The sequence below is a fragment of the Hibiscus syriacus genome, unplaced genomic scaffold, assembly GCF_006381635.1.
Source record: "Hibiscus syriacus cultivar Baekdansim isolate YM2019G1 unplaced genomic scaffold, ASM638163v2 tig00111542_pilon, whole genome shotgun sequence".
Classification (NCBI taxonomy): Eukaryota; Viridiplantae; Streptophyta; class Magnoliopsida; order Malvales; family Malvaceae; genus Hibiscus; species Hibiscus syriacus.
The window spans coordinates 517,949-543,008 of record NW_024063115.1 but is presented as its reverse complement, the minus strand read 5'-3'; the positions used below and the strand labels follow the sequence as shown (position 1 = coordinate 543,008).

The following is a 25,060-nucleotide window of genomic DNA, read 5'->3' as shown; positions in this document are numbered from 1 at the left end:
ATAATGAGTAATCGGTGACCATTTTGTAACTTTTAATAATCGAGGACTGAACAAAACATCACATGAAATGATTGTTGTTGTTAGTTCGTATTAGCTTAGGACTTTAGTGTATTTACACGTTAATACTCCCTTCGTCCAGTAATTTGTGTCTTATATTGACTATATACATACTTTTAGGAAATATATTTGACCAAAAGAAATAATAAAATTATCCTTATAAATTGATTGATATGTTTTGATAGGTATAAACTAATGAAACACATATTTAACATGACATTTCGAATGTAATAATTTTAAAAATCAAAATAGACACATTTAATGTGACGAAAGAAATATATACTCTTATGTCCTATCATTAGTGTCTGATATCGCATCTAATTTTAGGAGATATATTTGACAAGAGAAATATTAATTTTAAAATAGGAACATGGTTAAGAGTGATGAGATATTTGTTTTTGCAGCTTTATACTCGTCTTGGATATACTTCATCATGCCATGAAAGTTTTACCACACTGAATGCTTCGTATCAATAAACAAGCATTTTTTGTTTTAATAACAAAATCATTCTTTATGCTTGAGAAAATTTTCGAGATAATATTTTGGAAGAAATTAATTCACGAGCTAATGCACTCTCAAGATTAATTGTTTAAATAGGGTGAAATTCACAGTGTTTGTCGTAGGTCGCCATGCCTTCCGGGCGACCTTGTAGGTCGCAATACACTCCGGGCGACCTTGTAAGTCGCCATGCACTCCGGGTGACCTACCCTTGTTCAAACAGAGAGAATAAACGTGTTGCATGGCACATGCACATCCCAACACATAGGTCGCCATGTACTCCGAGCGACCTACCCTTGCTCGCTCGCTTGGATGCCCTCACATAGTTCGCTCGACTGCCCTCGCATAGTTCGATCGGATGGCATCGGATGCTCTCGCATAGCTCAGTCGGATGCCCAGCGTGTTAGGACGTGAATGGCACATGCAATCTTTTGTAGCTCGCCGGGAAGACATGACGACCTAGTAGTTCGCCCGAAAGGCATGGCGACCTACTATCAATACTGTTGATTTTACCTTATTTGAACAATTAATCTGAAGAATGTATTATCTCGTGAATTAATTTTTTTTAAAATATTATGTCGAAAGTTTTATCTTTTCTATTGTGTATTTATTATTATGAGTGTAGTCAGATATTATGATTATAATTTTATTCGTTTTAATATATATATATATATATATATATATATATATATATATATATATATATATATATATATATAAATAAGAGATGAGAAAGTGAAGATGGAAAGATAAAAAAGCTGCCCAAAATTTAGAAATAAATAAACAAAAAGGAAAAGGAAAAGAATGATGAATGAGAAGGAAGTATAAAGAATTGAGGTGTGGCCTGTTGTTGTGTTTCTAAAATTATACTCTTCCATTTCATTTCAGATTATCTATTCTGAGCTCAAAGTCTCAGCTTTATTTTTCTCCAAGCTTTTTACGTTACTAAGAGAGAAAAGGGGTGGGGAGGTGTTTGGAGAGTGGGAAAAGGATAGGAAAATAAATTTAGTTGAGAAAATTTTGGTTTGGGAAGTTTATGCTCAAAGGGGGAGTTGGTGTGGGGGGTGGGTTTTGGCCAAGTGATGCGCTCAGGAGCCTGTACGGTTCAGCAGACCCTCACGGCGGAGGCTGCTTCGGTATTGAAGCATTCTCTCGGCTTAGCACGGCTTAGAGGCCATGGGCAGGTGACTCCGCTTCACGTGGCCGCCACTTTGCTAAGCTCAAGAACAAGTCTTTTGAGAAGCGCTTGTCTCAAGTCTCGGCCGCATCATCATCAGCAGCACCAAGCTTCTCGAGCCCTCGAGCTTTGCTTCAATGTGGCTCTCAACCGGCTACCGACGACTCCGGAACCGATCCTCCATGACCAACCCTCGCTCTCCAACGCTCTCGTCGCCGCACTCAAACGAGCACAAGCGCATCAGAGAAGGGGTTGCATCGAGCAACAGCAACAACAACAACCACAACCGATCCTCACTATAAAAGTCGAGCTAGAACAGCTTATCATATCCATTCTCGATGACCCTAGCGTCAGTAGGGTTATGCGAGAAGCTGGCTTCTCCAGCACCACTGTTAAGAACAACATCGAGGACTCGTCACCTTCACCGCTCTTTCACTGTTACACCACTTCTCCGATCATCAACCCTAGCACTTTCTGGCAAACCCCATTTTTCTTCTCCCCTCAAAAGAAACTCCCGAGCAACCACGTAACCGATTCTTCGTCTTTCAAAGAAGACATCAAGTTGGTTTTCGAGGTTTTCTCGAGTAAAAGAAGGAGAAACAGTGTCATAGTCGGCGACTCAACTGAGAGTCTCGTTTCTGAACTGACGTCCAGTATCGAAAGAGGACATGTCCCTGAGGAAATGAAACGTGCCAACTTCATCAAATTTTACTTTCCGCCTATGTCTTTGAGATTCATGAAGAAAGAGGACGTCGAAAACCATGTGAATGACCTGAAAAGGAGAGCGGATTCCATTGCATGTGGGGGATCCGAAGGTGCCATTATCTATACAGGAGACTTGAAATGGACTGTCGAAGAGAATCTCAACGGAGAAAGAGAAACAACTGATCATTACAGTGCAGCGGATCATCTTGTGACTGAAATCGGAAGGTTGATCTCCGACTACAACTTGTCCGACACAAAGGTTTGGTTACTGGCAACTGCTAGTTACCAAACATACCTGAGGTGCCAAATGAGACAACCTCCTCTTGAAGCTCAATGGGCACTTCAAGCTGTGTCGGTTCCCTCTAGTGGACTCAGTTTGAGCCTCCATGCTTCCAGGTAATTGGCTCGTTCACTCAACATGCATTATTTACCATGCTTTGTCGGGATATAGCAGCTGCATGCGTTTGCTTTTTCTTTTTCCTTTTTGGTTTATTTCATGTCCTTCCCTCATGTTTCATGCTTTGACGTGTTCGATTCTTTTGAGGAAATAAAAGACAAAAACTCATCCTCCTTTTGCTTTCAGCTTCAATTATTCTGTTGCTTCGGCTATACATGCATACGTGTGTATTCACACACATATGACATAAAACAATGATGGGATGTGATTTTGATATTGTGCAGTTCGAATCACGAGAAAGACGTGCAGTCGTTCAATAATGGCAGCCAAAAGGTAACAAAAATTTTGAAGTTATAATGATGCAATCCCTTCATATTTTTTCCCGTTTCTACTATAAACGAGTCAGTCTAGTTAGAGTATGGTTGAGTTTGATTTAATTAAAAAAATTTAACATAAAATTGGATCGATTCAAAAATTCGTGTGTCTAAAATTTTTAAACTTTATTTAACTAAAAATTATAAATTTAAACTCGTAAAATCTTAAAATGATTTTTTTTTTTAAATTTAACTTGATTAAAGACTCGAATCCGAACCCGAACCTTAAATACATAAAAAACTTATATTGCATTTTTTTTTAAAAATGACACATAAATATTAATTTTATTACTATTTTATTTTTAAAAATTATAAAATCTTAATATATTATATTTTCGAGATACTCACTAGTTTTTCGAGTTTAGTATCACGTAGCTCATTTCGGCTCGGTAAAAACTCGAGTTTAGTTAGAACTCGAGTCCATTTAAATCGAATATTTATCAAACTTTGATCAAATTAATCTCGAATAACTCACAATCTTTCTAGTCTCGTTTACATCCTCACATAGTCTTAATGATCAATTTAGTGTTTTATCTATATGCTTGCAGGATGAAATGGTTGAACTAATGAGAAAGTATAACACGGTATGCCATAGTTTACACCGAGAAAGGCAGAATCAGAGCCATTCGAGATACCCTTGGCGGCCTAGTGAAAGCAGTGGCTTATCGTACTCGACTCCGATCTCTTTCGCAGATTCCGATTTGAAGCCGAACCGATCAAGTGAACCGAACTTTGATTCACTTAAGAACAGCGAGGAGTATAAACAGGTAAAGGTCACACTTGCGCTTGGTACTGCTTGCCTAGGGAAACCGGCAAGAGACACGAGTGGTGGATTGTGTGATTTGTCTAGGAACCATGACTCAGTGATCCAAATGAAGCTCAATGTCAATGGAAAAAGTACACCAAAGAGCACTGATAACAAGAGAAAACTCGAGTGGGGTGAGTCAAACAAGACCAAAACACAAAGAACACGACCGAGTTCCCACATTTTTGACCTGAACATGACGGCCGATGAAACCGACGACAGCTGCTGTGAGTTTAGTCCCATGTCGAGCGACATAACAGCCGAGCCAAATGTCCAAAACGGGTTCCTAGGATGCATTGAAAACCACCACACATTCAACAAAACCGAAGGCCAATACAGGGAGATCGTCAAAGGGCTCTTCATGGACAAGATGAAAGGGGTGGTGGAGGAGACTTTGGGGGGTAAAAATGGGATTAGATTTAGCGTTGAAGATAGGGTATTGGAGGGGTTTTTATTTGGTTCAAGTTACTTTGTGAACAGCCTTTTTGACAAGTGGCTGAAAGACATTTTTCAAACAGGCCTACAAACTGTGGAAATTGGAGGGGGAGAGGGGGGTATAGTTGAAATTAGATTGAGTTACGGGGGTATACTTGAAAAATCCATGGGGAATGGATACATGGGGAGTTGTCTCCCTAGCAAAATCCAAGTTTGTTTCGGGGTTTAGTTTGAGGGTTTCTCATGTAAAATTCCTTACAATACCGAAAATGACCATAATGATCGGTTTGTGTAACTGCTTACTTTCATAGGACGTGTGTTGTAATATATAAACCGTCATACAAAAGGGAAGAAAGAAGTCCTTTTGAATAAGGTTCCCTCTCCATATCTCTTTACGATTGTTCATTGTCACCTTCAGTTTGATTATTCTTTCTATTCTCTATAAAACAATTAATTGCGACTTTCCACTCATTTTTAGAAAAAATGAATTGGTAGAAGTCGTAATAATCATATTTTTACTACCAATAGCACTCAAATAGAACAAACTCATGATAACATTTAGGATAAATTACACATTTAGTACCTAAACTTTTAGTTTTGGTCCGTTTTAATACTTAAACTTTTAAAACTATAACTAAAGTTTAGTTTTTTTTCATTTTAATATCCCGCCGTTAAAAACTTTTGTTTTTGTTTAAGTTTTAGTACCCTGTTCAAAATTTAACATTAAGTTTTGATTTTTTTTTAAAGTTTAGGTACTAAAACAGACCAAAACTAATAGTTTAAGTACTCAACACGTTAAGTTTTTAACAACGGTACTAAAATGAAATGAAAATTAATCGTTGGGTATGATTTTGAAAAAAAATTAAAAATTTAGGTATTAAAACGGACCAAAATTGATAGTTTAAGTACCAAGTACGTAGTTTACCCTAACATTTAAACTTAAAATTAAGATACAATATTTACTGATAATAGGATTCAAACCTAAAACAACAAAAGTATTGGCATGGAATGCCGTAGTAGACAACAACCAACAAGATTAGCATAATTTAAACAAGTATAATTAAATAACATAATCATTACATTAGAAATTTAGAAACCGTCAAGTGAACCACTAATCATTAAGCTCTTGTATCTTTAATCATACCCTTCCTCTTTGATGATAAATTATATTATTATTACTTTCGCCCAAGCACGCTTAACTGCGAAGTTCTGATTGGATCCGATGCATTAATGTTGTTATGATCGCACCCAAAAAATAATTGTTTAACAACGTTAACCATAACTTCTAAAATTTCTTTTTTAAAAGATAACTATTTTTTTGAATGTGTTAATTTGGGGCAATTTTTTTTAAAAGATAACTACCAATAATTAAAAAAAGGCAATTTTTTTATTAATACGGGCTATCACAATATCTGTTTAAAGATAATTATCGATCATTTGATATTGAACACTTACGTCTCTGATATTCCTAGTGCTCGAACCCGAAATCTCAAAGAATAATAATAATTCATTTACATCGAGGTCACTCTTTCCGTAAAAAAAACGATATTAATTACATAAAGATAGTGCATCTTTTAGGTTTTAAGAGTTGTGTTAACTTAGTGACATATAACTATAGATAGCAGGGAGAAATTATTTGTTAGGCGAAAGGAGTTATGATTTTTTTTTTTTAATTTAAAAAAAAACTTTTCAGTTTAATTATTTTCTTGTGTCTTGTAATTTTTTAAAATTGAAAGTTTATGTATTAAATTAGATAAAAGTTAATAGTTTAAATATTAAATGTGTAATTTATCTAAAAAAACGACAGATTATGAATCAAATAAATGTATATAATAGATGATTTGACTGTAATCAATACTCATTGATCATCATATAATTAAGCCAAAAAGAGAGATCAAATTCACGCTTAATGTATTTAGGGGCTATCTGTTTGTCTTTTAATAGAATTATGCAGCGTTGAATGTTGTTGAATGCTGAACCGTTCAACATTCAACACGTTTGTTTCGCACATCTGAATGATTCAGTGCTAACTAATTCAACAAAACAGTACTGAATGATTCAGCACAGAAGTACATTCTGAATGATTCAGAGCCATTATCAAACAGTATGTCACATTCAGAGTTAATTCATATAGAACTTCCGAATCATTCAACACTTAATCATTCTAAAATAAACAAACATCCCCTTAATCGCCGTCTAGCAAACCATATACATAAGAAATAGTAAAATTCCACTTTTGAAATTTAATTTCTTTTTGAACCATTATTTTGACATTTTTTCTAAAAAAAAAAGAAAAGAAAAGAAAAGAAAATTATTATTTCATCAAACGGCGGATGTGGGACCTGTCCTCCAATCACAGATACTATCAAATCACTATTATTCCATCTCTTTTCCCTCCAATTAATTAATAATCATTAATTGCTAATAAGAAAATAAAATTCGAAAAGCTTTTGTCCAGCACTGATTTGTTTTAGGAAAATCTTTCAAGGTAAATAACGCGTTAAAACTTAAATTGTTAGTTTTAATATTTTAATTTTAATTTTTTTAAAATAATACCTAAAGTATAAGTTTTATTTCATTTTAGTACTCCTATTCAAAATTTAACATTAAGTTTTGGAAAAGAAAAAAGAAAGTTTAGGTACTAAAACGGGTCAAAATTGAAAGTTCATGCACTGAAAGCGCCAAGTTTTTAACGATTTGATACTAAATGAAACAAAAACTAAATGTTAGATATGATTTTTTGAAAAAAAAATAAAAGTTTACGTACTGAAACGGATCAAAATTAAAAATTTAGATACTAAATGTGTAATTGACCCCAAGCTTTTTATATGCGATTGAGGAAGGATGGATATACTACTATAGAAATACATTGGTATATCCCTTGGAAATCACAAGACATCCTCCTTGGGTATGGATAAAGTTTTAATGTAAAAAAAGATCATGATAACTCATACTATTCTACATCATATTTTAATTATGATCATTAAGAATGATCAATCTGTCAGTATAATATATTTTTTTCTAAATTTATTGAATTATTATAAAATAATCCTTAAATTAAAATTTATTATAACGTTATAAGGATTTTTTTTTGTAGCTTTTTAGAATTTTAAATAATTTAGTGGTCGCTAGTATATTTTACCTTGTAACTTAGCAAATAAGTGTAATACAAGAACTACAATGAATATCTATTTCTAAATCCAAACATTTAAATTCTGTATATAATGATTACATCTAACATAGAAATGAAAAATAATGAAAACATAACAAAAACCTACGTAAAATGAAATAACCAAAATCCAACCCGATCCGATCCGAGTACCGAGCAAAATATTGCGGAAATTAAAGAAAAAAAGGAAAGCAAAATGGCTTTTACTTGTATGAGATTACAAATATACATAGATGTTACATGACTTCGAAAATTAGGAGATAGGGGCAGGGGATGCCTAAGCTCAAGAATGAGTAAACAATTATGAAGGGAATAAACTAACAACATCAGACAAGGGATTAGCTAATACCTACCAAGAATGGCACTAAACCAGAGGACCTAATCGACGGCAGGGGGTATATCTGGGCTCGCCTTACCGGCATATACAAAAGGATGCAAAGGCAACAAGCTCGAACCTAAAAACATAAAACCTCGAATGGGTATTTATAGAAAATTTAAAAAGATTTGAAGAATCTACAGTTCGAGGTCGAGAACCGGTCTTAGTCTTCTCTCCGCTTCGGTGCTTTGTAGATCAATCTCTTCCAGAATCATAGATAAAGCGGCTTTGCAGGATTCGTCATCCCTGAAAGCTAGGGTCCATCTCCCGTCGACTAGAGATTTTGCCCTCATTTCCCTGGGCGTGCCAGGTTTAGAAGAATCTGAAAATGGTAACGTTGATGGGCGAATCCGTAAGTGTAGCCATCTTGGATGCTTATCATCTATTCTGGGCTGAAGATTTTCAGGACATTAGCATAATTGCAAGGAAAGGACATAAAGTATGAATGTCATGATATTCGCCCTTGATATTCAAGAATCCAAAACAAACAAAAGTACGATTACTTCGGCTTTTGCAGCACTCAAATTCTGGTTAATGACCTTTAAAAGTAAATTCATGTGTCGAGTTTTCTATTAAGGCATATTAGCACTAGAATAATATTTCTTTTAATTGAGAAGGTGCCTCGATAAAACTGCTCTTCCGAGGAGGCAGAATGGAAAAAGAGTGCACCTGTGTGGTCTTCCATTGATCACAACAAATAGGTACGAAGCCAGGGACCAATACACAAGTTGCTGGCTGTTACGACCGCGTTAAATTTTTATCACATCCTAGAGAAGCAAGTTTAGCAAGATAACAAGCCAAGGACTAATTCAGTAATCAACTTTTAATTAAAATTATTTTTTAAAAAAACGGAATTGATATATATATTAATACTGAATCTAAGTTTCAAATAGTTTCAAATTTTTGTCAGTTCTCAGATTTATGGTAAAGGTTGATTCGGGTGTAGGTCAAGTTTGATTGTTTTTCAGTTTTGGTTGGGCAGGTATTTTGTGCTAGGTTTTGCCAGCTGTAGACTTTGGACTATAAGATGTGCCAAGACCAACCTCAAGTCCTTACTAGTTCCCAATCTCACTAATTATGTCAAAACTCTTAAGCTGATATTTCAGACGGGAACCGAAAAAAATAGCACAGGAACAAGCATTCGATCAAGTGCATACAAGTTCTGCGGCATCTAGTACGAAATACACAATAGAATATATAGTTGAGCTTACATTTGTTCCAGCCAAGGGAGCAGCAACACGAACTATGCCATAAATCTGCTTCAATGGTAACTCTTCAGCAAGAACAACCCATCCCAATGTGCCCACAGAAACTGCTAGAAAGTGGAAATGACGTTCTTTGCCCCTTTCAAATGAAATCCGACAAGGCAGTGCATGAACTGCAATGGAAAAGACCAAAGTTAGGGAATTGAAAATGGTAAACACAGTGCAGTAAACACACACATAACTTACAGAGCCAGCAGTAAAAGAGAGAACAGACCAAGTTTTATTTCGGTGCCTGGCTTCAGACCTGAAACATCTAGACCAACTGCCTTGGCACGGGATGTTTCTGGGATATCAATTGGATGGATAGGTGGCTGTTCAGGCAACGTCCTACCAAGGGAGAAAATTTGAAGCTGATGAAGAAGTAAAAATACCTAACATATAAAGGTTAGAAATATTAGCAATCAGAAAGGTATAAAGTCATGCCAAAGGAATAAAAAGGATGAACTGTTAGTACAGTTAGACCAGCAGAAGAAAGCAAAGAAACGGACATTTCTAAACCAGATTCTAACATTAAACATGTTTGCATTGATAAAAATGTAATTTGATTTATAGAGAGAGCATATATACAAACCTTCACCGATTCACACATCCTCTCACCAGCAGCGAAGGATAATTCAGCAGAAATATCTGTACATGCAACAATGAATATTCCACATTTAAAAAAAACTAGAAGAAACAAATTTCAGAAAAAATGGTTGAAAACCATCCAATTTTTTAACAATAATCAATCCTACCTTCAGAATTCAATTTATGAAATGGCAAAAGTATGCTCTTGGGCTCCGTTTGAGGGGATGAAGCCTCAATAGCTACAATAAACTGTTTTAGTAAAAAACTTAACCACTAAAATCACTATTTACATCATTAACTTCTTAAGAGACTACCTCTTTTGCATTTTTTCCACTGATCACAAAGCACCGTTTTAAGCAGATCAACCCAAATCCCTTTAGTCTCCTGTAGAAGAGCATTTCTGCAGTTCCGATACGAGTCCTGCACATAATAAGAATGTTTACTAATAGCTCATTTACAATTTAGTAAAAAAGTGAAGTGCATAAACCAATAAGAAGAATTTGCACACATTTTCAAATTAGAAACATAATAGAAGATGTTATGAAGTACATTGAAGATGGTTATGGAGGAACTTTTCCTAATCAAGGATTATATGATTTGTATTTATGTATATTTACACGTACAAGATGCTTATAAATGAAACAGATAATATTTTCCCTTTCAAATCACAATAATTACCGTCAATAATAATATCACGGAAGTTTAATATAAACGGAACTAGCATGGTAAGATTCCTTGAATTTAAGGTCGCAATACGATTCCTACTATATCTTGTATATTCAGAGAGATATCGACCTTCAACAATTTAAGATGATGGGTTTTGAACTCCGCCTCACTATAAGGAAGCAATTGTCGCAAAAGCCAACCGGCATCCCACAAAATCTCTGTAGAAATGTTTGAGCGACAAAGAAGCTTGACCAATGCATCAAGGACCTACAATAGAAATTTAACTTCAAAAATTATTACGATTTTCATATCACTGATAAATCTACATAATATTTGAATACTTTATGCATAGCATGTTATTTTGAACATATTATTTTTCATATCAATAAAGCATAATTTGTATAATGTTCGTTAGTAGCCGTATGAGATTATGCAATTATCATGATGGATTAATGCATAAATTATTTGTATATTATCATTTAGATGTTTAGAATTTCAAATTGTGATTGTTTGGAATCAAAATCCTCAAGAAAATTTTTATTATTAATCTATCGAAGCAGAGTTAATGCTACAATTAATACATTTATTAGTCAATTTTACATTCATAGCTTACTATTTTCTAAGTAGTAAATTATGAAACTTCTGTACAAATAATATATGGAAAAAAAACATTGCATCAATGTTAGCAATTTTTATAGAAAACATATATTTCTACTTCTATTTAATCATTGATAGTATCCTTAATAGACATTTGAAAATTAATTATAATTCTATTTTTTCACATAATAAAAACTAACAGACTATCCTTTTTCTTTGAGTGATTATAAAATTCCACCAAAGAATGGATAAGTGAATAAAATAACAAGAAAAAGAACGCAGGGTGAACAATATGTAGCCCCTAATTTAGTAGAGTGAAAATACCTGGTTTCTATGTATACGAGGACTTGCTCCCACTCCTACGATAGACACTCCGTATTGTTCCTATTAACCAGTGAAGGAAAAGGAAATTGCACAAAAATCATACTTTAGAAATATAAGTTCTTTCCCCTAAAATATAGAGCAAGCAGCAGCAATGAATAACTTTTATCAATCCACACTCTTGATAAGGCAACCAAAGAAACCAACATAGAAATTGTCAGTAGCATGAATTGATAAAAAACTTAACATTTAGAAAGAAAATTGTTCAATTTATCAGTTGTTTTTTTTCTTGACACAATTTCCTTTTGCTTTCTTTCAAGGGTATGTGTGCGTGCGTGTGTGCACGCGTGTAGAGAGAGAGAGAGAGAGAGAGAGAGAGAGAGAGAGAGAGAGAGAGAGAGAACAATACCTTCAACTTTTTTAAATATCCATCAAGCTCAGTACTAACACTATCTCTTGGGGAGCCGCTTTCAAAAGAAAAAAGTTGCTCTTCGCCTGAGCCCTCGCCTACCAAAGATTGCTGCCCAAATTTAAGACAAAAGGTTCAAGAGTTCAATCAAATTGGTAAAAGCGGAAGAATTTCCTAAAAAGAAATTAGGTACAAAATAACAGGTGAATATGTCTCCAAGTTTTTTATTCTACTCTTGGGCATCCAGTCATAGGTATTAAATTGAAGCTCCTCCTCCAGGTCGAAGTTCCCCTGAGGCTACACCGGGTTCCTTTCCACTTGGATCGCTGGAAAAATTGTAAAATCAGCTTGGGAAGGAAGTTGTACCTGGCGGTGGAACCACCGATGGTGAGATTGGTTTAGCTTCAAGGCCATGTTCAATTTTGGAGTCTTCCTTACCTAGTGCCCTCGATCGATCACATCAAAACGTTGTGGAGTCTCGTGCCCTGGAAGACGGTATTAGTATGGGTCTATTGGTTTCTAATGGGGCAATAGGTGATTCAATCCAGTTGCAGGGAGAGGATCTTGGGAAGGGCCCAAAGCTCGGGAAGAAAAAGAAACCTCGCGAATCTAAAAAGAGCAACCAAAAGGCTAAGGTTGCTTAAGTGTCTAGGAGGAAGCTTGGGCTTTGGTCTGTTAGCGGTTTTTGAAGGAGTTTTAATTGATTGGATTGTGTTGTCCAAATATGTAGATGGTTCGCCTCTTGGAGTCGGTTGTGTTTTTTTCGCATTAATGGATTTGGGTGTTGCTTTTGGTTATTTTGGTTTTTAGTGATGTGAGGCTCGGGATAGGTGTTAGTTGGTATCGGATAGGGCTATCCTTGTTTTATTTGGCTGTTTGAGGGGGGTTTCTTAGAGGTTTTCTTGATTTGGTGTCTGTATCTAGATTGGTGCGTCCTTTCCTATAAGGTGTACTGGTTTGATTATTTAATAAATCATGAGGTACTCTTTTCCTCCTTCCAATTTTCGTTGACATACAATTTAGTATGTTGATGATTATGAAGAGGGTTTTTAACAAGGTCATAGGTATTAAATTAATATTCAGACTTTTTTTTCCTTTCAAAAGTACTTGCATCTGGCTCTGCTGCCCATGCATGTTAGACATTATTAGACTCCACTGAGGAGCATTGATATAGTGCTTATCATTATGGACCATCAGATCATCCTTGAGGAATATTGAACTATAGGCCACTGATGAATTTTCATAAAAATTCATAGGAAAATAAGCAAATCGTTTAGAAATAAGATGCTAGGAGCCCACTATTCGCTATGAAGATAATGACTGGACATTAAAACTTACCAGCAAGTGTTTTTTGTGTTGTTTGCGCTGAGGAAGAATACCAAGAACATCTAGCATTGACTCATCCAATTCTACAATGTAAATACTCAATAAGAAAATAGCAATAGAAAACATATAAGGGATATGAAATTCCTCATCATTGTTACCTTTAGTTTGCAACAATGTAGCCAACACATTCAAAGAACCCAGGGCTCGTGCATCATCTCCATCAGTGATATAGGAAAGCAAAGTCTCCCTAAACATAGTGTGAATGCAAGTCCACAATTAGACCATATACAACACAAAAAGTTATGAAAAATAACCTACAATGAAGATCATTAATTGCTATCGGAAAGGGAAAATCATTATAAACAGAAAAATTGTTTTTCTTCGATTTTCTATTTTTCACATAATAAAAAAAAGCAGAGTATATAGTATAATAATTACAATTAGACCGGAGGAAATTAACTTAGACTTAGATTTCAAGATGAAAAGAACCATAGTAATAACCCTGTAAAGACAGGAATCTAACAAATTCAAACCCATGATGCTGGTACAGAAATCACTAACCAAAATTATATTTACCTGATTATTATACCAGACTGTAAAATTAAAGGCCATGTTCAAAAGAAAAACATATTTTGTACTTTATCAAAATATATATATCGTATTTTATCCTTTATAAAAAAAAATTATATCCAGAGTAACAAAAGATTTATGTAAAAGAATTACAACAAGAAATAATGAAAATTTTGAATTACGAATTGATTATTCACTGTGGATATATTGCTAATTAATATTTTTCATAATAGAAAACAGAGCATGAAATGTAAAACCAATAAGCATGGGTAATTGGCTGTAATTAATGAACACATGTTTTACCTCAAAGAAAAATATGAACAAGGAAAACTTCTCTCTGCCATAATTCCTTCAGGATGAACATGTGAAGAACTAGCCTCACCAGATATATCAACACGTAAATGTCCAAGATTCACAGGGGTAACACTATCACTGTATGGCTCTTCCTTTTCATTTGCACAATTAGTTCCAGAAAAATAGCCATTGATTTTAGCTTCAGAATTTGCAGCAAGAGACTCAAGTGGATATAAAAGCGCTGCAGCAATGGTGTTTGCCAGATCTTTGATTTTTACAGTGCGCAAGATGCAACAAAGTAGGTACAAAGAAGTGACTGCACCAATCTTCAGGCTCTATATTAAGGAGGTAACAAAAATAGTTAGCATTTATACATGTCAAAGGTTAACTTTAAAATCACAAAAGCCCTCAACAACCAGGTTTCTTTTTCCTCTTTTTCATTACAGAATCCAGAAAGAAGAAAAAAGTAAAGGAAAAAGCTCCATACACTGTCAGTGTCTATTTGAAGAGCTGGAAACAACGAAGGAAGAATCAAAAGCTGCAAAATGTTGTCTGTTATTAAACTCCCAACAAAAGGAATCCCAGCAGAGATAACATCACTAAAATAGTAGAGATTGTCCTCAATTTCATCCACTGTAGCAAGTATCGCATAGACTGACTCCGAGCATGGGTTTCTGTTCAGCCACAACTCCTATAATGTTAGGAAATAAAAGGAGTTCTGTTGTTTCGCAAAGGGGTTATTACACAGACACTTACTCTAGGTATTCAGAAACCAATTTGCTTAAATTGATGCACTGCTCCCGGAAAAATGAGACTAAGTTTGTAAAATAATCAGAATGAGGGGCACTAGTGATGAACTTGTTGACAAAATCATCTCCAACTGGATCAAAAAAGAGGCATCAGAATATAAAATTATTTGTACAAACAGAAATGTATTGAGAATGGTATAATTTGGAAATTAAAAGCAAATGAATAAATATAGAAAAATAGAAACCAACCATGATAAACAGTCAGTGTTAACGAACGCACTGCTGTGCGAACCATGCTTTCTTCATGAAAAGCAAACCGTATTGCCTCAACATACAAAGGGAAAGAAACTACTTCTTCCTAGAAAACATGAAAAATATTAGAAGTCAGACAAATAGGAAGTAGATTGGAAAGGAGAGACGATAATTTTTATAGGGAAAAATATCCCATACGTAAAAAGAGATAAATACTTACATCTTGAGTCTTTACAAGAAGAGAAATCGTATTCTTGTTTAGCTTCCCGCTTATTGCTCTTCACAAATGCAGCATGCCAATTAAAATACCATTGTTATATAAAAAAAAAGAAAGAAGAAGCTTTTGAGACTTGAAAGGGATTAGAAAATTAATAAAATAACTACAGAAGCCAACTATGGTGATGAGGTCAGTTGAAAGAAAGAAAACAAACCTTAAGAATGATATATAGTAAGAAAGTATCTCTTCATTGTTGAAGTCAAATGAATAAGTTATAAGGTAGTTAACATGTTCGTTACTGAACATATAATCTGCAAAATTTTCACGAGGAAGATAAATAAAATCATCCAACAGCGTTAGAATCAACTAAAAGGACCAATGACCTGTAAATTTGTTCTTTCATCAAAAACCAACTTACATATGGCATTTTCTCTTCTTAGGTTTTGAATCAAAATGCTTATTGTTTGAAGTAACTGAAGAGCAACACTAATAGTTTTGCTAATATCCAGTATTCGTACGAACTCTCCCATGATTTGCTTCTCCATGAAAAAACTGCAGGGAGAATGTATGGCATAAAAGTGCTGAAACCAGAAACGTTAATCATGTAGGTATTAAGCATGAAGAAAACTCACTCAAAAAAGGATGGATCATGTTGATCACCATATGTCAACAACTCCGCAATGGATCTCAATGCCTCAATAACGAAATCCTTCATAACCAATAAAAATATGAGGGCAGACAAAACGTGGTAAATTGTAACTGCAGTAATAACAATAGTAAAGGAGTTTCTATTACCTTATTAACTTCATTAACAATTTGAACTTTCTGCAGCTGGTTTGTTAAGTATCTGCATGCTAGGAAACACGGCCATAAATCTAAAAGCATTATTTCAAATTCAAAGGTAAAAAGTCCAACCCACATTTCAGGAGCAATCAAGCTGTTCTAACTATTTAAGGAATTCAAAAGCTGAGATTCAACTATAAATATTACATGCTTGTTCAAGGAATTCCAAGGCAGCATTTCAGTGTCATCACAGCTCTCTTACTAATAGAAAAGAAATATAAACAACATTATATTTGATTTCAACATGGCCAGTGATTGCGTATAGTATTCATGATAATATAACATTTCACACTTAATCCCTGTTTGGTAGACAGCTTCACTACATGTCCCCCCCCCCATAAAAAACATAAACAATTAGAAGGGGGAAAAAGCATATTTGATTAAGAAAAGAAAGCAGCACATAGCAAAAATATAACATTTTAAAACATAATGATTCCAGTGAGAAGTAAAAGTTCATTCATTTTATGTTATTCACAGAACTTAGAAATTCAAATTATTTTTCTTAAAAAAAAGAAAAATAGCAAAAGCAACAAACAAAAGAAAGCATACTACTAAGCAATTGCCCAAACTAAATTCAAATTCTAACGACGATCCTCAAAATTACAAAGGAGTGAGAACGAAATTGAATGATTAAGAGAAAAGGAGGAGATAAAACCTGAGTTCGTCCAAGGAGAATCGATCTCTGGATCTCCAGAAGGAAAACCACATGATTGCTTCCTCAAACTTCAGAATTTGGCTCACCGCGATTCATTCTAGCTCCACCGTACGATTGATTCTCACTAATCCCGAAGCCCATAAAAGGAAAACAATGAAATTCGCTTCAATCTCAGCAATTAAACGATTTTGATCAGAATAGCTTCAAGGGATCTCGATCGATGACAAGTTGTGCTAGAAAATCAAGGGGGAATAAACTTTTTTCTGTGTAATCCGTAGCCAAAAGTGTAATCAATTGAAAATATGCAAGGTGATTGAGATTATTGTTATGACGGATTTCTTCCCTCTTTTTTAGCTAGAAAGGCCGAGAAAGCCTTTGAATGATGGTGGCTGGCATCGCTCGGGTTACGGTTTGGGTCACATTCGTATTGGGTGGATCAAGCCCGATACTTTATTGGGTGGCTTTCGGTTCTCAAGTTTCCATTTGAAACCCACAAAAGAAACTCTGTCCCTCTTATTTAAGGATAGATATGAGATTTAGATTCTATAAGCTTGAAATGATTTGATTTTAGGGTAAAATATACAAATTGTACCCCGATTATAGAATATTATTATTTTTAGTCTTCCAACTACTAAAAGTTACAAAATGGTACCTAACTATTCATTATGTTCTAAACTCGTCATTTTTCGTTAAAAAATTTATATCGATTTGAGTTGGACGTTAACCTACTCACTGTGATATGATAGTCGTTTGAGATTCTAAGATCATATTATATCATATATCAGTCAACAGTTTAACGTCCAATTTAATTTGTCATTATTTTTAACGACAAAAAATGAGTTTGGAACACAATGAATAGTCGGGCAACTATTTTATAATTTTTAATAGTTAGGGGACTTAAAAAAAACAATGCATTATAGTCGGGGGACCATTTTATAACTTTTAATAATTAAAGGACTCAATAAAATAACACATTATAGTTAGGGGACTATTTATGTAATTTGCCCTTAATTTTATAATACCAACTTTTAAAAATTTAAGTTCATTTCAGGCGTTTTAAAATATAAAATTTATTTGGGTCGAGTCTGGATTTATGGTGAAAATTTTCCGATTCAACCTAAACTAATAGTATAATTATCCTTTATATATTTAGAGAAAAATTGCAATAATATTATTTTAAAAAATAGTAGTAATAATATTTATCTTTTTATATTTTTAATTACATATTTTTTTACCTAGTAATAATGTGTGTGTGTCATATTATGCTATATGTGTGTTTTTACCTTAAAGATGAAACCTTCCTAAATTCAAACTTGTAATATAATTACCAAACTTTTAATTTATTTTCTGTAAGGTCTCTGAAGTTACCTCTCATTAGTTTTATCTGACCTGGTACATTAATGTTATTTTTCAGCTTAATAATAATTAAAAAAAATATTCTCAAACAACACCATATAAAATGTAGGATAAGTTAAAAGGGTTTTAAATTCTTTCATTGATCAAAAGACTTAGATAAATTATGTTTAATTTGGGTTTTTTGGTTTAGGTTTTTTTTAGATTATTGACCGTTGTGGATGAAAATGAGAGAGAGAGAGAGAGGGAGAGAGAATGACTCAAAGCAGAAAGTATAAGCAAAAAAAATCCCTAAATCCTAAATTATCTTCTTAACCCAATGTAACCAGGTACAATAAAAACCTCAAGCAAACCACCCAAATCACTCGCCCAAACTTTTTTCCCCTCTCTATGGCTCTTATCTTTCATAGTAAACCAACGATAACAGTACATAAACGTGAATTCAATGAGGGATCATATCAAATAAAAGAATTACAATTTCTTTTAAATACACACCCATGGTTAACACACCAAAGAACCTCCTTCGAGTTTTATTACTCATTCAAGCTATGCGTAAGGCAGTTAACATTCCACAAAAACATGTTGGGATTGCAGTTGGTGTCTCCACTGCTAGCTTCGATTGTTGATCAAACAAAGAGAATAAGAGAAAGGGAAATTTAATTTTTAGGGGTTCCAGTCAATTTTGAGTAATTTTTTTCATTAAGTTGAAATGGGTTAAAAGGATTATTTTATTAAGTTAAAAAATAATTGTAATGTGCCACATCAGATAAAACTAACCAGAGGTAACACCAGAGACCTTACTGAAAATGAACTAAAAATTTGATGATTGTATTGTAAGTTCTAAAAGTTGGATGACCAAAATACAAGCACCCTAAAAGTTAGTGACTATTTATGTAATTTACCTTAAATTTAATCATATTTTTTTATCAATTCATGAATAATAAAATAACAAATTATCAAAACAAATTCATAATATCAAAGCATAAAATACAAACAATTTAAGACTCCTTTCATATAAGACTACTTTTGTAACACCCCCAACCCGTATCCGACCCGGATACGAGTCCGAAGTGTCACATTGACTTTTCAAACATTTATTCGTATCAAATAGTGAGTAATTTAAAAACTTTGATAACATTTAACTTATTCAAAACGTTTACAAAATATATCAGAGTTCATACAATTTATATCTTTAGACTACATGCCAACTACACTCTATAAACAGTACCTATATTTTCTGATCTGACATTTGGTAAGGAAAACTGACCTGTCTTGCTCCGCATTCCTCTTTACTCTTCGCGAAACCTACGTGTGAAACAATCACACGCTAAGTCGAAGACTTAGTGAGGCATAAAAACTTATAATGCACTTTATAACATATATCAATATATGCATGTTCTGTTCTATCATACTATACCAAATTACATGACTTCCTCTTATCATGTAAAATTATATCAGATTAATTAACAATAAATACATACATACACATAAATCATCATTAGCAGTTTATCATGTAATCACATACTTTTATGCTTAACCTTTTCAATCAAACACTATACACACACAACATCATATCATTTGTAATACATTTATCATATCACTAACATATATTTGTTTATATCTCTTGATTAGCCCATGTACACCTGTGATAACTGTAGATATGTGAGTCTATTAAGGTTGTGCACCACTATGCTGTCATCACAGCTCATATAAATGTCCCGAAGAACCTATCCAGAGGTCATAAAGATCCTCGGTAACTATCCAGAGGTCATAAAGATCCTCGGTAACTGTCCATAGGTCCCGAAGAACCTAGGTAAACTGTCCATATGTTCCTTAGAACATAGGTATACTGTCCATATGTCTCGAAAGACATAGGTAAAACTGTCCATATGTTCCGTAGAACATAGGTAAACCCTCGACTCTTGGCATGCCAACTATACCCCTAGCTCTCATGACACATAACATGGGCGTTATCATTTATTTCATTTCAAATATTCACATAAACTTGTAATTCACTTTCCCATATCACGTATCACATAGCTTCTTTTCATATTATCACATAGTCACGTAGTTCACTTACACGTAGATCATTTCCATATAATTCACATGTCACGTATATCATGTTTTCATATAATTCTATCATTTCTCACCCAATCACATTTATTCATGTAAACATACTTATCATATCTTATTCACATAAGATCATATACTTCATATAATATATAGAAACACCTAGAACACTTTCACGTAGCTTATAGTCGTAGGTATTATCTCATAACATGTACTTGTTTTCAAATATATATATTTCATATCATATATAGAAACACCTATAAGTCATATCACTTAGAGCACATATACTTATAGTCACATTGCTTATATCTTATTCTTATGCCTTCTCTTAGATATATATATATCCTCACGATTTATCCTAATATAAATCATATAGCACTCTTATAATTCATATTCATATTCATCTATGGCAGACTTATAAACACATCTCACTTCTATTACTTCTTTATATATATAATCTAATCTGTTTACTTAAATCAATTTCATATAACTCCTATAATCTTCTCATATAACTTCATAACCTTTCTTATGTAATTACTTATACTTTATCATCTAACACATAAAAGAACAGATCAATCCATATAATCAAGCATACATACATGCATATTCCACTCATGCCTTTAATCATGAATTCATGTGTAACACTTTAGGAAATAGACTCATCGCAAGTCTTATTCCCATCGCACATCGTATACTATTGAATATGCACTCACCTGGCCTCACTAGTCAATTCCAATCTCTTATATTTCCCCTTGATCGATCTTACTTGCGAAACGTTCCGGAATTGCTTTATGCGTAGAATCTACATAAATGTACATTTTAAGGCAATCATTAGATACCTACACCTTGTAATTGGATACTAGCAACTTAAACGAACTTATTAAACCAATATACACATTTTTCCTTTAGGGGGAATCGGTTCCCTACTATGGGGATATCGATTCCCTAATGACATTCTGGAAATATTGTTCGTTTGAAGGGGTATCGGTTCCCCTTGAATGGGTACCGATTCCCCTTGCCCAGAAATCATATTTTAGCCCGAAAATTACTTCATTTTCTCTCAAACACTTCATATATCATCCCCTTTTCATTCTTAACTCTAGTACACATACTTAAACCAATCTATATTCATTTATTTCATCTTAAACCTCAAAATCCTATCTTCCATATGAGATTCAAGAATCATACCAAATTTTCAATGTGTTCTAATTCCAATTCTAACACTTCATACTTCTTAATTAGATTGATGACAAGTCAAATTCATTCTTAGAATTTCAAAAACCTTACCATGTCAAAATTTCATCTTAAAACTCATATTGCAAATTCCTTCATAATTCCTTTATCTTATTGTTTAAATCCCATATAAGCTTTCCTTAAGCTTATTTAATACCCAAAGAATCAAAACTAAGCTTAAAACTCAAGAATTAACCAACTGAAATTAAACTTACCTTTGCCTTGCTCTCCCACGTATGAAGAAGAAGAAAGGAGAAGAGCACTCTGGATGGTTCTCACATATCCCATGTTTATATTACCCTTAAAAAAGAATATAAAAATCTTTCTGGTCAAATGACCATTTAACCCTTAATTTCCTTTAATAATTACTAATTAACCTTCATCATATATATCCAATAATCATTGAAATATTTCATTCTTATACTTTAGTCACCAAATTCTAAAACTTTACAATTTGGTCACTAACCCGGTATTGCGGATGTTACAACTTTCATATGAGGAAAGGGCTTGACAGGAACCGGTCCTAAAAAATTCAGAATAAACACCTTTTGTTGATTAGTTATTCTTTTAAGGATTTGGATTCGAACATCATATATGTTAAAAGTGTGTGCGTTTATTGTTAAAAGATTGAGAGTTATCTTTAAACAAATATTGTCTTATACTTATTCTGTATTAATTAAAAAATATTTTTTAATCATTTGACATTAAGCATTGAATATTTAAACATCCAAATATCATATTCAAACATAAAATTTCAAAAGATAATAATTATTCTTTTAATAATTGAAATTACTTCATTCGAATTACGATAATTTGATAGTATTTTATATAATTTTAAGTTTCAAGATTCATTTAAGCCCCAAGTACTATTTTCCTGAAAGATTTTTAGTTTATTTGAGCATAAATAACTGATTGATAGTTAAATTATTCATTTTTTGTGTTTGGTAAACACCTTTTTGAAAAAGTTTATTATGCAAAATAAGTTAAAAATGAAAACGTTGGAAAATCCTGCTGTTTGAAAGAGCTGATTACACAATAAGATGTTAAATGATATATTTGACCTTATTTTTTTCATAATTACATCCTTACCATAAAACCTAATATAATAAAATAGTCTTCATCATAATATATTTAAGCTGAAATTTATTTTATTATTTATTTTCTAATTGTAGATTCTCAAATATATTTTAGTTAAGAAAATATGGTAAAAACATGAAAGTAAAAAAAATATAGTGTTGATATTTTATATAAAGTTAATAGTATGTAACAATCTCACAAGGTTAATATGTGTAAATATTAAGTTTAAAAAATATATTCAAAATTTTCAAAAATATTCACTAATTTTCTTAATGAATTTTTAATTATTTGTCAAAAGTATTTTATCCGAATAATTTTATCTCAATAAAGATTAAAGTATTATAAAACATATATATACTTAACAACTAAATGTATTGTATCCTTATTTATAATTTTATTTATACAAGTTATTAGTTAAATTTTACAAAATATTTCTATATAAACTAAATTGTCAAAAATATTCACTAATTTTCTTAGTGTATTGTATTTCTTGATAAATTGTTTTAAGTTAGATATAATAAAATCAATCATAAATAATAACTGAATTTAATATTATTTATATCAATAACGATGTCAAACAAACTAAACTCGATTAATATCAATAATTCAAATATATATATATGGGGGCAAAATTCAATTAGAGTGTAAAATTCTTTTAATTTTACATCTTTTTTAAGGTTATTGGATGAGACAAATTAAATGTTGAGATTAATAGTAGAAAATAAAGATATATTCATTAAGAAAAATACAAAAAGTAATATCAACCTTTAATTCTATCAATCAAACAATCATAACTCATATATATATATGTCTCGTTATTAGTCCTTCATTGATTGAAGTTATTAGAGTACGCAATTTTGCACTTAAATTAGAAGAGGTAAACTATTCATAGTGTAACCCCCAGACCCGGTCTGTAATTTAGACCCAAACCTAAGTGGTCACATATCCCATTCAGAGATATTTTTTTTATTTCTTTAAAAATATCTTACAATACATTAGATATAATACAGAACAAAATGTATTAATACAGATATATCCAAAACGATAGCAAATACATTTCACCAAACATAACTGAAAAACATATAGAGATATAAGTTCGTACAAAATAAGTAGTTGATCTCCCATGATGCCAAATTTGCTAGCTTACGGTCTGTTGTTATCTGAAAAATGTAAAAACTATAGAATGAGCTAAAAAGCCCAGTGTGCTCCAAACAGTGCATAAAAACATACGAATAAAATATTTCAATAAAATCATTTATCAAACATATTTTAAAATATGAACCTTATTTCCATTCAATCACTCCATTTTCTATCTTTTATATATTTTCCCGAGCATACACCCACCTGCACACCAGTAAGGACTTACCCTAAGAACGAAGCTGAGGAGCTTGCAGTAATAACGTCTCTATCCAGTCGCTTCCATCACTACAATGTGTAGGTTCCCCAGAACCATACACCCACATGCACACCAGTAAGGACTTTCCCTAAGCACACAGCAAAGGAGCCTGCAGTAATAACTTCCCCATCCAGTCACTCCAATCACTATAATGTGTAGGTTCCCTAGAACCATACACCCACCTGCACACCAGTAAGGACTTACCCTGAGCACACAGCAAAGGAGCTTGAAATACTTCCCTCAGTAATATCCCAGTGACAGAAATAAACATGTATGTATTTAGGTGAAATAAATATTAATCCATTAAAACATGAAAATGGTTCATGCTTAGAAATCATATGTAGAATTACATAAACCATACATAAGATCAGTAATATCCGGTAAATCAGGTGTCGGTAACCAATATTCATAAAACAGTATCATGTTGTAATAATATTCAACATCATCATAAATTTGAAACCATTTATATGATAGTTTAAAACAGTAAGATAACACCGTCAGTAAACACACCTGTAACAGTCTGAGAAATCAGATAGGGAAGCTTATTGCTAGGTTTCTCGATCACGCTCTGCTGCAGCGCTAGATCATACGAATTGGAAAAATTCATATTGGAAACCTAATATAAATAATCTAAATATTATTTAAATAATATACGAAAACCTACAGGTAATTCTCATAGTACACAGTTCATGCTGATCTAACGAACGGACAACACCGGACCTTACTGATCCTTGCTCAAGTGAAACACGAGTACCTTAATAAAATATTTTTATTGAATCAATTCCTTAGCCAAATCTCAAATAAAAAATCAAAATATTAAAATATTAAGCCTTTTGGGTTTACAAGCTCGATTCGGGAATTTCGGGTTAGAATTTGGCAAAACGGACTTCGGAATCAGATTCAGGACGTCGAAAAACATAAAGTATGACCTTTCGGATATTTAAATTATTGGTCAAAGTCAAAGGGTTTGATTGAAAATTTGGAGACTTTCGAGTTTGAATTTTGTGAAACCGACCCCAAAAACAAATTCGGAACGTCAAAAAATGTCAGGATAGATATTCTTTAAAAAGATTAACAGTTGTTTAATGGCCTATCAAAACCGGTCAAAGTCAACCATTTTAAATATCACACTTTTTAAAATAATTACCAAAATAGCACATTTTCAAATTAAATTCCCAAAATAGCAATTTTTCAAATTAAATTCCCA

At 33.0% G+C, this 25,060-nt stretch overlaps 2 protein-coding genes across 4 annotated transcripts; one reads left to right on the top strand and one right to left on the bottom strand.

Moving 5' to 3' along the window:
• Positions 1 to 1,458: 1,458 nt before the first annotated feature.
• LOC120164745 (protein SMAX1-LIKE 4-like) lies at positions 1,459 to 4,772 on the top strand. Its single transcript, XM_039174410.1, has 4 exons — positions 1,459 to 2,833; positions 3,119 to 3,167; positions 3,757 to 4,013; positions 4,059 to 4,772. Exons 1-4 carry the CDS (start codon positions 1,638 to 1,640, stop codon positions 4,675 to 4,677), a joined length of 2,121 nt encoding a protein of 706 aa, XP_039030341.1. The 5' UTR covers positions 1,459 to 1,637; the 3' UTR covers positions 4,678 to 4,772.
• A 3,088-nt stretch (positions 4,773 to 7,860) lies between these two features.
• LOC120164748 (protein TRANSPARENT TESTA 9-like) lies at positions 7,861 to 17,033 on the bottom strand. Of its 3 annotated transcripts, XM_039174412.1 has the most exons (21): positions 16,725 to 17,033; positions 16,022 to 16,073; positions 15,859 to 15,935; positions 15,645 to 15,778; positions 15,441 to 15,537; positions 15,230 to 15,287; positions 15,007 to 15,115; positions 14,765 to 14,888; positions 14,496 to 14,682; positions 14,018 to 14,343; positions 13,303 to 13,391; positions 13,157 to 13,227; positions 11,819 to 11,929; positions 11,413 to 11,472; positions 10,621 to 10,758; positions 10,140 to 10,245; positions 9,993 to 10,064; positions 9,830 to 9,885; positions 9,473 to 9,629; positions 9,205 to 9,371; positions 7,861 to 8,385 (listed from the first exon to the last, which is right to left on the bottom strand). In XM_039174412.1, the coding sequence occupies exons 1-21, from the start codon at positions 16,775 to 16,777 to the stop codon at positions 8,131 to 8,133; spliced, it is 2,499 nt and encodes an 832-aa protein (XP_039030343.1). In that variant the 5' UTR covers positions 16,778 to 17,033; the 3' UTR covers positions 7,861 to 8,130. The 3 variants fall into 3 exon arrangements, with proteins under 3 accessions (XP_039030343.1, XP_039030344.1, XP_039030345.1); XM_039174413.1 differs by lacking the exon at positions 11,819 to 11,929; XM_039174414.1 differs by lacking the exons at positions 15,441 to 15,537; positions 15,645 to 15,778 and having other exon boundaries at positions 7,863 to 8,385; positions 16,725 to 17,032.
• Positions 17,034 to 25,060: the final 8,027 nt, after the last annotated feature.